General features: G+C 46.5%; 1 protein-coding gene and 1 long non-coding RNA gene across 2 annotated transcripts in view; both read left to right on the top strand.

The window, feature by feature from the left end:
• The first annotated feature begins 2,459 nt into the window (after nt 1-2,459).
• On the top strand, nt 2,460-6,619 carry LOC121848129. The gene is made up of 2 exons (XR_006084862.1): nt 2,460-2,915; nt 6,485-6,619. It is a non-coding gene; the product is annotated as an uncharacterized LOC121848129 (long non-coding RNA).
• Nucleotides 6,620-8,160: 1,541 nt separating this feature from the next.
• kat2b (K(lysine) acetyltransferase 2B) overlaps nt 8,161-14,969 on the top strand; it is a 33,376-nt gene continuing 26,567 nt past the window's right edge. Inside the window, exons 1-2 of the mRNA XM_042346983.1 lie at nt 8,161-8,325; nt 8,356-8,499. Coding sequence (XP_042202917.1) covers nt 8,161-8,325; nt 8,356-8,499 — 309 coding nt within the window. The remainder of the gene's footprint in view (nt 8,326-8,355; nt 8,500-14,969) is intronic.

A 14,969-nucleotide genomic window follows, 5' to 3' on the forward strand; every position in this document is an offset into this window, starting at 1 on the left:
GTTGGGTCATGTCCGCGCAGAACAGAGACCCGCATTATAACCAATGCCATTCAAGCAATGACAGGTACCCTCTGCAGTGAAGCGCTGACTGTGTTGGCTGCCCTGTCAGTCTGAGCGGCCACTGGCAAAAGGAGACCCAACGGGGGGGAGAAAAACCCACCTGTGTAGCAATTGACGGTCCGGAGTTGTACCCTGAATTTCCAAGCCAGTCTTCTTCCAAGTTTCTTTTGAGCTACATAACACTGACTTCAAACGGGAAACCGAGTATTAAAACAATTCCGAATTCTGGATGTTCAGAAATGCTTCGTGGATTAAACCTGAGCTAACGTGGAATTCCTCCCCATTAGCTGTCCAAACGGTTGCAAGAACCAAGCTGCCCACACATCTATACGCACTGTATCTACGGGATATTTTCATGAGCAAATAACAGGAAACTTCCAGGAGCAAAAATATCTTATCTTATTGAATCAAGTAACAAGAGGAGTGCAGATAAACCAGGGTTCCTTGGAGGAGTAAATGAAATGAAAATAAAATGTAAAAGAGAGAAATACAATACATCTAAAGATGATAATACAGAGGAAATCAGGCAGAGTATAGAAAATACACAAGTGAATCTCCCTGGTTCGGCGTCAAGCTCTGCCACTATTAAACCCTCCGAGATGCTATCTGTATTAAGAGCGCTATATCTCCGCAAATTATTGTTTTGGCACTTATGTTCAAAAAAGCACAATGTAAGCAAAGTAGCTGTAGATCAGTCAGCCTAAGATTGATAATGGGCAAACCTTTAGAGGACGAAATAGAGCCAGGGTACCACATCAGAGGCTTGTTTAAAAAAACGTTTAAGCTCCATGGTATTGCTAGAAAGATGGCAGTATGGATAGAATGTTGTTTAAAGTTAGGAAACAGAGGGGAAGTAAATGGATGTTATTCAGAATGTATAAACCAGAACTCTGAAGCCCATGTCCTCTCCTGCACCAAACTCCATGACCCCATCTCACTCATTCTCGCCCAACTTCATTGGCTCCCTATCCTTCAGAGGATCCAGTTCAAGATCCTGCTCCTCACCTACAAAGCCCTCCATGGCATCGCCCCACCCTCCCTCTGTGACCTCCTAACCCCCTACCAATGCGCCCGCTCCCTCAGCTCAGCCGGCTCCGGCCTGCTCCACGTCCCCCGACCCACCCGCCCCACCATTGGCTGGAGAGCCTTCAGCCACTCTGGCCCCAACCTCTGGAACTCGATCCCCCAGTCACTCTGCCTCGCCCCCTCCTTAGCCTCCTTCAAATCCCGCCTCAAAACCCTCCTCTTTGACCATGCCATCAGCCACCCCCCTTCCCCTCCCCTTCCTTCTCCCCCCTTGACCCCAGCTCAGGTCTGAAATGCTGTACACTGTCCAGAGCCTTGGGACGTGCTCCCGACGTGAAAGGCACTATACAAAAGTAATCTTGTTGTTGTTGTATAATGCTCTCTGTAACTGCATCCTAGAGTCCCTCCAACTCGCTCCCTCCCTCTCTTTCAAGGCCCGTCTCAAAATGTATCTCTTTGACTATTAGCCAAAGTTCCCGTCCCCAACTCCATCAGCTCAGGTTCAAAAGCCGCTGAAACTCTGGTCCATGCCTTTGTCATCTCTCCGCTGGACTACTCCAACGTCCTCCTCGCCGGTCTCCCAGCGTCAGGTTCAACCCCAATTATCCTTCCTCCCCCACATCCTGTCCCTTACCAGCATCGCCTTTTTCCACCTCCGTCGCATCGCCTGTCTCCGCCAATATCAATACCTCTCCCCAAAAGCCGCTGAAACCCTGGTCCATGCCTTTGTCATCTCTCGGCTGGACAACTCTAATGCCCTCCTCACCGGTTTCCCATCCACTGCCATCCACAAAATCCAAATCATTCAGAACTCTGCCGCCCGCATTCTCACCCGCACTTAACTCCGCTCCCCGATCACCCCAGTCCTTGCCAGACTGCACTGGCTGCCTATCCCAGGGAGGCTTGACTTCAAGATCCTCACCCTCGTATTCAAGTCCCTGCACTCCTCTGCACCCCCCTACCTCTCTGACCTCTCTCCTCAAAACAGCACCCATTGCCTTCGTTCCTCCGGGTCTGGCCTCCCCCGAGTCCTCCGCTCCACCGGCTGTACCTTCAGCCACTATACCCCGAGGCTCGGAAACTGCCTTCCTCACTCCCTTCATCTCGCTCCCTCCCTTCCCATTTTCAAGTCTCTGCTGAAGACCTTTTCGACAGCGCCTTTGGTCACCTTCCCCCCCCCCCCCCCCCCCTCCCCCCGGCTCGGTCCCGAAATCCGAAACTGTAAAGCGCTCTGAGACGCCCTCCGGCATGGAGGGCGCTATATAAATCCAAGTTGTTGTTGTAGCTCCCATCTCCAGCTCAGGTTGCCAGTCAGGACTATGAATCGGCCTTGGGATGTCCTGAGATGAAAGGTGCTACATAAATGTAAAATATATTGTAATTGGATTGTATTTTAAATAGTAATGCATTCCAGCAGTCTACAACAGGACATCTACATAAATTATGGATATCCTCGGGGAGGTGGGGGGGGATACGAATGGTCTTGTGCTTGTTAATTGAATGTCTGTGGCAGTCTTGGTAGTCAGGTGGGTCCACAGTAATATATATGTATAATAATAATCCTTACATTTGATATAGCACTTTTCACATCTTCTAGATAACTCAAAGCGCTTCACAGAATATACTGTAAAGTGAATTGACTGCATATTTGTGGGCGAAACGCGGCAGCCAGTCGCGCATAGCAGTGTCCCACAAACAATCGTGGATTGAAGTGATCAATTTTATTATTGTTTTTTTTCTTGAGGGATTATTATCAGGCGTGTGGAGTAAGGAAATTTGCCCAAGGTTTCACCCTGGCAACAATCAAACCCAGGTCTCTCGATTGTGAGGTGAGTGCTCTAACCACTGAGCTACAATATTCCAGGGAACTGGTTACAACAGACCAGCCAGCATGGTTCATCAGCAGGATTTTTTTGGATTCAGCCAAATGTCTGACACGTGCGAAAACCTAACACCATGCTTAAGAATATCCAAGCTTCACCTGCATTGGGACCTTGCTGCCTTGAAGAGAGACGAGCACAACCAGAGTGTCCTTCACCATTTCTTCTCGCAGTCCTTCAGGACAGTGTCCAGGCAAAAGTTGGTGTCTACTACAACCCCCAGTTACTGTTTAGAATCAATAATTGGGGGTGATGCCCTTTGTATATTCCATTCATTACCCTCAATATTTTCTCTTGAGCCATGCAGAAACATGATTACTGACTCAGGGTTGCCCACTGTCATGTCCCACCAGGTAGCCCAGTGTTCAAGCTGCTGAGTGCATTGCAAAAGTTCCCAGGTGAATCTGCCAGCAGGATTTGGAAGGCAGACCAGTCACTGGGAGCAGGAATTCTTGCCACTCAACTACTGTTAACCTTGCATGTCAAAACCCTAAAGGGTAGGATGATCCAAGCTGAACAAATAGTTGGAAGCTTGTCAGACAGCACTCTCAATAGCAAGCTATGCAGTTTTATCTAGTAAAACTCTAGGAGTACCTCAACACACACTCTGGAGTCCCCAAGCTCTGACTATTGCAAAATTGGACTGAATTGCTGCCTTCTGGTAAGATTCTATGGAATCAGTTATTGAGCCTTTCTTGAGTTATTGAGTCAGTTGTGTATTCATAGAGTTGTGGCTGTTAACAATGATTTGACCAATGGGTAGTTTTCTTTTGATAAAACAGGTGAAAAATGAAAAGGGAAATACAAGGCTGGTAATATTTTCTTTCCCCTCTAGAGCTTGAGTTGCTCCTACTCTCCCCTCTTTCAAGGTGCATCTCAAAACATACCCTTTTGTGCATTCAGTCATCTTTCTCCTTACCCCCTCCCCCCCACCCCCAGCCTTCACCCTCAGCTCTAGTGCCCAGCCAGTTTTGTTAAGCATTTGGGAGTGTCCTCCTGACATAAGAGGCACTATATAATTGTAAGTTATATTTTATTGGGTTCTCTTAGACTGATATGATGAAAATCTTAATTTTTTGCTAGATTACACATTTGGATGAAGAAGGCCCTTCGGCCCATCCAATTTCATCCCTCCAGAACACCGACCCCACAATCCACCCCCTCCCCCAATATCAAGCTGCTTTTTCAATAAGTCCAGTGTTCTGGTCTCAAATACCCTTCCTGGTAATCTGTTCCAATCCTGTTAACCCAGCAAGTCAAAGTCCTTACAGGTAGGGAAAGCTTGCCAGACAGCAATATCAATGGCAAGCTATGTGGTTTTAGCTGGTTAGACTCCAGCAGTACCTGAACACACTTTCTGGGGTCCCCAAGCCTTAGCTCTTGCCAACCTGCACCTAACCCTCTCTGGAATTAGGTAAGCAGGATTTGTCCCTCCAGGGAGAGTGTGCAATCCATTCCAACAGTGTATCTCTGGGATTTTCGTGTGTAAGTGGGATGAATGAAAATCTCAGCTTGGTTTGGATACTCTTTAGCATCTTGATGGGTTTCCGCATGTGTCAGACACCCAGCTGATCAAAGAAAAAAAATTCTAGTCATTATTGAGTGATTAATGGGGGGAAAAAATACTTGCTGGTATCTGTCCTGAAATTGTCCTTTACAAATCTAAATCTACGTCCTCTTGTTCTGCAGAATTAAATGACAAAGGTTTAAAATTACAAGTCTCCAGTGAGAATACTTTAGAGATGTATTCCCTACAGAGGTGTAGGTAATTACAACAAATGCCCAACAAAAGCAGTTGATAATGTATAATAATCTCCTTCGCAAGAAGCTGCATAAATAACTGGTAGTAAGGAGTTAAAAGTTATTAGAATGGGTGTAGACAGTTGATTAAGTAGTTATATAGGACACCATGGCTACTGTTGAGGGAGGGGTAATTGTTATCTATGGTCAGCAGCAGGCCAGGGTTAAATAGTGGAGGCAGGAATGGATGAATATGCTGCTGAGTGTTGCTTGATTCACCAGAAAGCCTTCATGGAGAACTTTTCCTTGTGGTGATTAGAAGCAATGAATACACATCCACTTTAGGATAGATTGTGGGTGGCTGTTTGAAGAAGGGAACTTGATATTCTTAGTGTGCTCTTCTAATTCAATGCTTTGTAACTGGCAATAAATGACCACTGGCGAATATAGGCAAAGTTGTGCGCAAGTTTTAGACTCGCATGAGGTGGCCCATGAGCAAAACAGGTTTTACTTGCTGGTATCTACAGTCAGTGTAATTGTGTGTAATTTTTCCCCCTGGGAAGAAAAAATCCTCAGATCCCTCACCAATGCCTCACAGAAACAAAATGCTTCCTTCATCAGTGACCAGTCACTCTCCAGACCTCAGAGCATCAGTTAATCTGATCAAAAATTATTTTGTCTCCGCATTCAACAACAACATTACATTTGTATAGTGCCTTTCACATCAGAAGGACATCAGATTACAGACTGAATTCACAACTCCCATTTCCCATTCTGCATAGACTCAAGAACAAGGAATTGTGGAACAGTGGAATGCATTGCCTGAAAAGGTGGTGGAGGCCGATTCGATAACAACTTTTAAAAACGCGGTTGATGGGTATTTCAGGAGGACGGGTTTGCAGGGTTATGGGGAAAGAGCTGGGGAGTGGGATTGACATTACGTTGCTCTTTTCAAAGAGACAGCACAGACTCGATGGGCCGATTGGCCTCTTTTTGTGCTGTACGATTCTACGAAGGTCCATGTGGAGTCCAGCTCAGTGGTTAGAGCACTAACCTCACAAGAGAACCTGGTTTTGATTCCCGTCAGGGCGAAACATTGGGCAAGTTTGCTTATCCCACAAGCCTCTGTTCATCTAGCAGTAAAGTAGGAATTTGGTTGTTCGTTAATTGCCAGATCGCTTTTCCAGGGTTAATAATCCCTTCAAAAAAAAATAGTCTGGTCATTTAATCCACAACTGTTTGTGGGACATTGCTGTGCACAATTGGCTGCCGCATTTCACCCACAAAATATACAGTCAATTCACTTACAGTATATTCTGTGAAGCGCTTTGAGACATCTCGAAGACGCGATATGGCACTATATCAAATGCAAGGATTATTATATTATATTATAGGTAAAGCACACATGGTGTAAAAACCGTCTAGTTTAGCCACCTATTACCAGACACATGTGTAACCTAAATTCAACAATCTGCAATTTCTGGTTTTATGATTAATCAACAACTATATTTTCTTTAGTGTGAAGGAAGCTCTGCCAGAACTAATGCAGGATTGAAAAAATATTCATAAGTAGAATTATAGAGACATTTTTGATTTCATCTAGCACTTTTCTAGCAGAGTTGAATCTTTGGAACTGTCATAAAGATGCGGCAGATTGTATCTTCCCGGGTGCAGTCTTTCCATTATTCTGCCAGGAGTTGGGTTCCAGCACATATACAAGGGTGACACTATGAACCGAGCAAAGATTAATTTTATTTTTTCCTTTTAATCTGTTGCAGGTGGAGTCATTGGGCTGCTTCACCAATTGATTCCTATTTGTTGTTGATCAGGGCTTCCTCAAGATCACTCTTCCATATTGTTACCACTGTATTTGTGTTTCCTGACCTCATGGAAATAAAGATTTACTATCCTCACGGAATTTTGGTGCCTAGTTTTTGAGAGTAAAACAGGGTTTCTAAGCCTCAGTGAGTGGTTGAATGATTCTGGCCCAACTGGTCTGGGTGGATAGAAGTTGCTTCACCTCCATGCAACTGGGCGTGGTTCTGACTAAATTAATTCATTTTGAAGGGTGTTTAATGATTTGATGGTTTGTAAAAGTTGTAAATGATCTTCAATACAATGACTTAAAGATAATCATTGTATTGAAGATTATGAAAGTGATGTGAAATGATCTTGACGTGTAAGGCACTATATCAAATATCAGAATTAATATTTGTGCTATGGCAAGCACAAGCTGCTAAGTTCTGAATGGTATTAGCTTGTGGAGGGAAGAGTTGGGAAGTCTTATCAGCACAGTTGATGTAGTCAAGTAAGCATAAATAAGGGTGTTGGCGTCCCGAGAGTTATTGCTGGAGGTGGGCAGCATAATAAACAATGGTGCAGCAAATTCTTGCAGTACCAAACCCAAACACTTAAGCGCAATTTCTGTTATGGTCTTGGCACCAAATCACTTGGAAAGAATCACCTCTCAGGTCATTACTGTCAAGTGTACTCATTTTGCAGGTACTGTATATGTGATGGCCATTTTGTGCCACAGCAAGGCACCACATGAGGTGAACCAACAAGGCTGATCTGGAAGATGTACTTACCGGTCGTTAGAACTACTGTAGTCACTGGGGCAAACACTTTGCAAGATTTTTACTCCACCGTGATGTGGTTGATACACAAAAGTGTTTTCACGTGGTTGGTTGACAGTTTGAGGTCAAATGCAGGAATACAAATGGGCAAAGCGTAGTGCTCAAGTTTTACTCTGGTGATTCAAGACGATTGCAATGCACCCTTACAGCCATGTTTATTCTGGATTTTTCTATAGGTAAAATTGTTGTTTATTGAAATTGTGTTAACTTCAATGGAACTTTTGCAGAATGTTTCGCTTGACATCGCATTGACGTCTTTTAGCCCTAACCCGTGGTAGTGGTGGTGGGAGGGGAGTGGGTGGGGGGGGATTTTTTATATCTTACTTAAATTTCACATCAACAATGTGATAAGGCGCTAAACCAAATGCAAGAATTACTCTAATAATACCAACCCGGGCATTGGATATAGCGCCTTATCGCGTCTTCGAGATGACTCGAAGCCCTTCACAGAATATACGGTAAAAGTGAATTGACTATATATTTTGTGGCCGATTCTTCCTGTACATTACAGTGGCAAAACGGATAAACCACCAGAGAGTGCACTGCAAATGTGGAAACAGAGTGTGGATGTGAATGTGACAGAGGATCGCTCTGTGCCGCCCCTTCCGGGGGGTGTGTGTGTGTGTGTGTGTGTGGGGGGGGGGTCCCGCTGCCAGTGCCCGGGGACTAACACACACACACACACACAGACAGACACACACACAGACAGCTGAGCTGAGCTGAGCTGAGGAGCTGCCACTTCGCTGTGGTCGCGGCTCCCGCCCGGAGCACTTCCTTATACAACAAGACAACACGGCGCGGCACGTAGGCTGGAAACCATGGCGGAGAGCGGCGGCGGCGGCGGCGGCGCCCTGCAACAGGGCTCTCCCGCCGTGGGCGGCGGCGGCGGCATCAGCAACAGCAACAGCTCGGAGCCGGTGGCGGTGCCGCCAGTGCCACCGCAGCTGTCGGTGTCGGTGTCGGTGGCAGTGCCCGGCGGCTCGGTGGGGGCGGAGGGCGGCCGCTCGGGCTCGGGCTCGGGCTCGGGCTCGGGCGCGGGCGCGGGGTCGCAGCAGCAGCAGCAGCAGCGGGAGAGGATCGCACTGAGGAAGGCGCAGCTCCGCAGTTACCCGCGGACAAAGAAACTGGAGAAGCTCGGGGTTTACTCCGCTTGTAAGGTACTGCCTGCACCCAGACTACAGGGGGCACAGGGGGGCACAGCCTGCACAGGGGGGCACAGCCTGCACAGGGCACAGGGGGCACAGCCTGCACAGGGGCACAGCCTGCACAGGGCACAGGGGGGCACAGCCTGCACAGGGCACAGGGGGGCACAGCCTGCACAGGGCACAGGGGGGCACAGCCTGCACAGGGCACAGGGGGGCACAGCCTGCACAGGGCACAGGGGGGCACAGCCTGCACAGGGCACAGGGGGGCACAGCCTGCACAGGGCACAGGGGGCACAGCCTGCACAGGGCACAGGGGGGCACAGCCTGCACAGGGCACAGGGGGGGCACAGCCTGCACAGGGCACAGGGGGGCACAGCCTGCACAGGGCACAGGGGGGCACAGCCTGCACAGGGCACAGGGGGGCACAGCCTGCACAGGGCACAGGGGGGGCACAGCCTGCACAGGGCACAGGGGGGGCACAGGGCACAGGGGGGCACAGCCTGCACAGGGGGGGCACAGCCTGCACAGGGCACAGGGGGGCACAGCCTGCACAGGGGGGCACAGCCTGCACAGGGCACAGGGGGGGCACAGGGCACAGGGGGGGCACAGCCTGCACAGGGCACAGCCTGCACAGGGCACAGGGGGGGCACAGCCTGCACAGGGCACAGGGGGGCACAGCCTGCACAGGGCACAGGGGGGCACAGCCTGCACAGGGGAGGGCACAGCCTGCACAGGGCACAGGGGGCACAGGGCACAGGGGAGCACAGCCTGCACAGGGGGGGCACAGCCTGCACAGGGGGGGGCACAGCCTGCACAGGGGGAGCAGAGCCTGCACAGGGGGGGGCACAGCCTGCACAGGGCACAGGGGGAGCAGAGCCTGCACAGGGGGAGCAGAGCCGGCACAGGGCACAGGGGGAGCACAGCCTGCACAGGGCACAGGGGGAGCACAGCCTGCACAGGGGGAGCAGAGCCTGCACAGGGGGAGCAGAGCCTGCACAGGGGGAGCAGAGCCTGCACAGGGGGAGCAGAGCCTGCACAGGGGGAGCAGAGCCTGCACAGGGGGAGCAGAGCCTGCACAGGGGGAGCAGAGCCTGCACAGGGGGAGCAGAGCCTGCACAGGGGGAGCAGAGCCTGCTCTGGGTAGAGGAGGAGCTCGGGGCCCGCCGGCAAACAAGCTCCAGTGCTTTTAATCCAATGCATTTTGCCTATTGGATCAAGTGACATGTCAGCAGGACAGGACAGGACAGTCAATCAGTTTTGACTGTACAGTATATTATATTGTGTCAGATCGTGTTTTGCAATAGGGGGCGGGTTTGTTTTTGACTGTTGTAAACATGACCAGGAATGGTGTATGCCCTGTCATTTTTTGATGACCAAGCAAATTTAGGACTGATTGACAGCTTTTAGCACTAGAATGTCATGTTTCATATCATTTCCTCACACTCTTTGGAGGAGGATTCTCTGGCTGTGCACATGCCCTGTTGCTGCTCTGGGTTTTTTTTTCCCTCTCAGTTAATCCTGTGATTTGCTAAACAAAATATCTAGTTGCACTGTGGAGTTAATGCATCTGCCTCCTCCCAATGCCCGCCACAAACGTACAACAAAATGAGTGATATCCTGTTTCATCTATTTGGCTTAATTTGTGGTCAGCTGAATTAATTCAGATAGTCTCTGGTTTGTAACTTCTCTGTGTGTTTCTCCTACCGCGCAAAAAGGGAACTTAAAACTCTTGCTTTTTAGGTTCAGTTTCACTACAAGTAGTACTGTAGTAGCTATTCTCTGTACACACAGACAATATGAATTTAGGTGAGCTAACATGCGACACTAGTTAAGGATTAAATGCTCTGGGTTTTCAGATCATTCTGTGAAGAGTCCTATATCTTCTGGGACTCTTACTCATTTACTGAACTGTACAGATCTTGAATAACCAAGCTGTGCAAGTTATCTTACAATCAGAATGATTGTGTGTTTGATAGAGAATAATATTAATTTCAAAAGTAAGCAGAAAAGGCAAAGGCAGACAGAGGGTGAAAATAGCAGAATTAGCAATTTTTCCACAGCTTGGTAAGACACCTTTTTCACGTTGAGTGATATACCTGAATGTTAATTAAACAAGGACTGATGATTTACAAATTTGATGTTGCTAAAATCATTGCTCAACAGAAAGGGAAGGTCCACAGAGATTTCACACAGCCTTATACTGTTTGTGTCTGATTATCTGTGCTATAATAATTGAATCTCTGGATATAAACGACAAGAGTTCTATGTGATGGCCTAGTCTGGGAAAGAGTACCCATCCAAGCTATATTAGAATATAACACAATTCTAAAAAAAAATTATCTTTTAATTAAATATCCTTAAGAGACGATGAATTCATACCTGCCTTTAACTCACTTGGGCCTCTGGTGATGTGACTGATAGGGATGAGTTGCAAGCATCTCGGAACAGATCTGGGCGTGCTTCAGTGGGGCTAATACATTCAAGGCTAATCACTGGTCTGTGAGATGCTTTGAAGCCACCTAACCATGGAAAAGCACAGCAGCAGGAAATATACTTCAATCTACAGTAGGCTTTTCTGGATTGGCTTCCAGACCATTTAGATACTTGTTGAAGTAAATAATAATGATAATTCATGCAATTGATAGTGCCTAAGCACATCATCAAAACATCTCAAAGTGAATCACAGGATCTATTCAGGGTGTATTCAGGGAACTCTTCCCCTAACCTACATCACCAGTGGCCTAGCTTTGAACTTGGGTCCAGATATTATCTTAAAGTTCAAGGAAATCTTGCTTAAGGTACAGAATACTTTTATAACTGTTATTAGCATAAATTACCCTCATTGAGTTTATTTGCAATGGAGAACTTAACAGCTCCAATTTATGTTTTATGAACTATTCCTTACTGTAAAGGGGGTAGACTTACTGGGTCAATTAGTTTTGTATAGAGTACTTCTATTCTTTCTCTTCACCACAAACACTTCTGCCTTCCCTTCTCCATACTAATGCTTTACTTCCAAGGAAGTGATCAAGGTGCTGTAATAGTGTTTTATTTAAAATACTATGGAGTCACAATGTGCAGCCCAGTTGATATGCATTACGGTTTCACGTGAATTTCTTCTCTCTCACACTGCTGCCAGGTGAAGTTTGAGAAGCCAGGTTGACTTGCAGCTTGCAACCTTCAACTGTTGGTTAGTGGCATATCAGCCTTTCAAAATACAGTAAAACTCAAAAAGTTGGTCCACTGACTCGTAGCCAAAGGTGAAATCTGTCATTGGGGCTTCATGGACTTCACTATTTAAAACAACGTTAGGGGAAGAAGTTTCATTTTTGGCCGATTCAGTGTGATCAATATAACTAGGCCCAAAAATATTATCCCATATGTACTCAGAAGCTCATTATTTTTCACTGCTTTTTGAGAAAATGACATGGCCAACAGCTGTCAAGTACTTCATGTGGTTGGTTGTTCTTTATGTACAAATGCTTATTTGTCCGTATACATAAAATAGAGTTCAATGAGAGTTCAATGGATAGCTATCAAAACTAGGAACTTCGCCCCCATCCGCCTTTCAAAGTCCCCCCACTTCCAAAAGTCAGGATACTGAAGCTATATGTAACAATAGACCACCCCAATTGAGAATAGCTAAGACCACAGTCCAGAAATCACAACTGGGCTATTTTAGTTTATATAGCTCAATATCACACAGTGCAATTAGCCCCTGATCCACACTAACAAAATATCGAATGCTCATCTTCATGAATAAAAGAAGTAAAGAGGTATTCTTCTAGTTATACCGAGCGCTGGTCATACCTTATATGAAGTACGATGTTCAGTTTTGGGCACCCAAATTTAGGAAGGATATATTAGTCTTGGAAGGTATCCAGCAATGGTTCACAAGGTCAGTACCTGAGCTGAAAAGCTGAGTAGACTGGGGTTATATTCCTTATTGTTGTGAAAATTAATGAAGTGATGAAGTAATAATAACAATAATCTTTGCATTTGAAATAGTGCCTTATCACGGCGTTGAGACGTCTCAAAGCGCTTCACAGAATATACTGTAAAGTGAATTGACTATATATTTTGTGGATGAAACATGGCAGCCAATTGAGCACAGCAGTGTCCCACAAACAGTTGTGGATTGAAGTGACCAATTTTTTTTAGTGTTAGTATTTAAAATAATGAAAGGAATTGACAGATCAGTGGGTAGATGCCTCTGGTAGATGGATCTGTTACTAGTGGGGGTGGGGCAAAGACTGAAATCATAACCAAGACAGAACTGAGGTCAATAACCTTTTTTTACCCAGGGTTGTGACAATGTGGAATGCTCTGCATCAGAAACTGTCGAGGCAGAATTAACAGGGATGTTTAAAAGAGAGACAGACAAATAGACAGATACTTAGGTAGTAGAGGAATTCAGGGGTATAGAGAAAGGCTGGGGAGGCATTAGAATATCAAGATCTAATAAAACTGTTGAAACAGACTCAATGGGCTGAGCGTCCTTATCCTGTTCCTGTTTCCTAAGTGCATATATCATACCAAATAAAAACATTTGATCATATATCACTAAACAATAATACACTATGAACATTCATTTTACCCCAAGTTAGAGGGTTGAGGCTGAAACCGTTACAAACTAGTCATTTTAATACAGTTCCTGTAACATTAAAAACTTGCAATACATTGCAATGTGTTGTGAAATGTATCAGTGTGTGGTGAGCTGATTGCACTGCATTGGTTGTGCTGGTGAAACAAAGTATCAGTCTTTTTTCCCTTTCTACATTGTTTCCTGAAGACATTCTAATTTCCTTTTATTGGGATACACTTTCATGGGTACTCGGCAGCTTTACCAAGGGGTGGGATTTTTGGTGGACAAACAGTACTAGAGTAAAGGAGTTTGGATGGTGTTTACACACAATTTTCTTGTGCAGTAAACAGTAATATAGTAGTGTGACGTACTTTTTTTGAGTGTTAGTCTCTGGCAGATTCAAAATCAGATGATCATAGCAACGACAACTTGCATTTACATAGCATCCTTCATGTGAGGTAGAGTCTGGCCAAGCCAGGGAGACGGGGGAGTTGACTGTAAGCACGGTCAAAGAGAAAGGTCTTTAAATATGATCAGGAGATGGACAAGTAGGGGGTACTTGCCTGGTTCCAATCCTATGTTTCCCACCTTCTGCACTTCGTGGCCACCAACAGCTTCTCCTCTCGCCCCTGCACTGCTACATGTGGCGCTCCTCAGAGCTCTGTCCTTAGTCCCCTGCTCTTCAATCTATACATGCTCCCGCTCGCCGATGCTATCTATAGGCATTGGGTCAATTTCCCCCATTGGCAATAGGGCATTCAGCATCTCTGCCCCCACATTCTGAAACTCTATCCCGCAATCCCTCCACCTCACCCCCCTCTTGCCTCTTTCAATTCTCATCTGAAGACTTTGACCGTGCCTTTGGGCCACCCTCCCAACCCCACGCCCCTGTCCTACTCCTCTTCTGACCCCAATTCCCCAAACCCCTGACTGTCCAGCACCCTGTGAAGGGAGCAATACAAGTGTAACTTGTTGTTGCTGTACGGCAGAGGGATTGAGGCAGAGAGCTCTAGAATCTCAGAGCACAGCGGCTGAAAGCACGACTGATGATCACTGATGGTGGAGTGGAGGGCACATGAAGGGGCTGAGGCCAGCTCAGTGAAGGGGCCGGGTAGAGGAGTGGGGTGTAAGCAGGTCAGAGAGGTAGGGAGGTGCCGAGGCGTGACGTGATTTGTGCTTGAGTGTGAGGATTTTGAATTCAATCCATTTTGCAATTGGGAGCCAATGGAGCTGAGCAAGGACTGGGGTGATGGGGGTGTGGAGTTTAGCACAGGTGAAGATATGGGAGGCAGTGTTTTGAATTAATTGGATTTTATGAATGGTGGAGCTGGATACGCAAGCAAGAAAAGCATTGAAAAATTGGAGGTGGAATGAAAGAGCAAATCAGAAGCTATTGAGACTCTGACCCCCGGATTACAAGCACAAGATGATAATTGCTGACGGGATGGGTCTGTCGGCTATTTGCTTCAGTTTCAATGGGACAAGGAACAACATCCATGGATGCCCGAGTGACCCTTCTCAATGTGGCCTGGACAAGCACAAAGAAGTCATAGCTGAATGAAAAAAACCTTCCTCCCAAAAATAAACATGGGCGCAGATAATAGCAGAGTCAATGCTACTGATAACACCTTCCGGTCCCTACAACTACAACAGTTTACATTTATATACTACTTTGCATATCTGGAGGATGTCTGAAACCCCTTCTGCCATGAAACATAGAAGAAATATTATGACCTAAAAAGGAGAACAAAGGTAAGCAAATGGCATTATTTTTTGTAGGGTATTCTAAGCAGAGTAACTTCATGGAAGGTGCACAAGGTCAAGGTACTGGTGACTACTTGCAGAGGAAGATCACAAACAACAGAAAAAGGTGCAAGGGGGCAGGTGGAGAGAAGTT

This window comes from Callorhinchus milii, unplaced genomic scaffold (genome assembly GCF_018977255.1).
Source record: "Callorhinchus milii isolate IMCB2004 unplaced genomic scaffold, IMCB_Cmil_1.0 Scaffold2, whole genome shotgun sequence".
Taxonomy (NCBI): Eukaryota; Metazoa; Chordata; class Chondrichthyes; order Chimaeriformes; family Callorhinchidae; genus Callorhinchus; species Callorhinchus milii.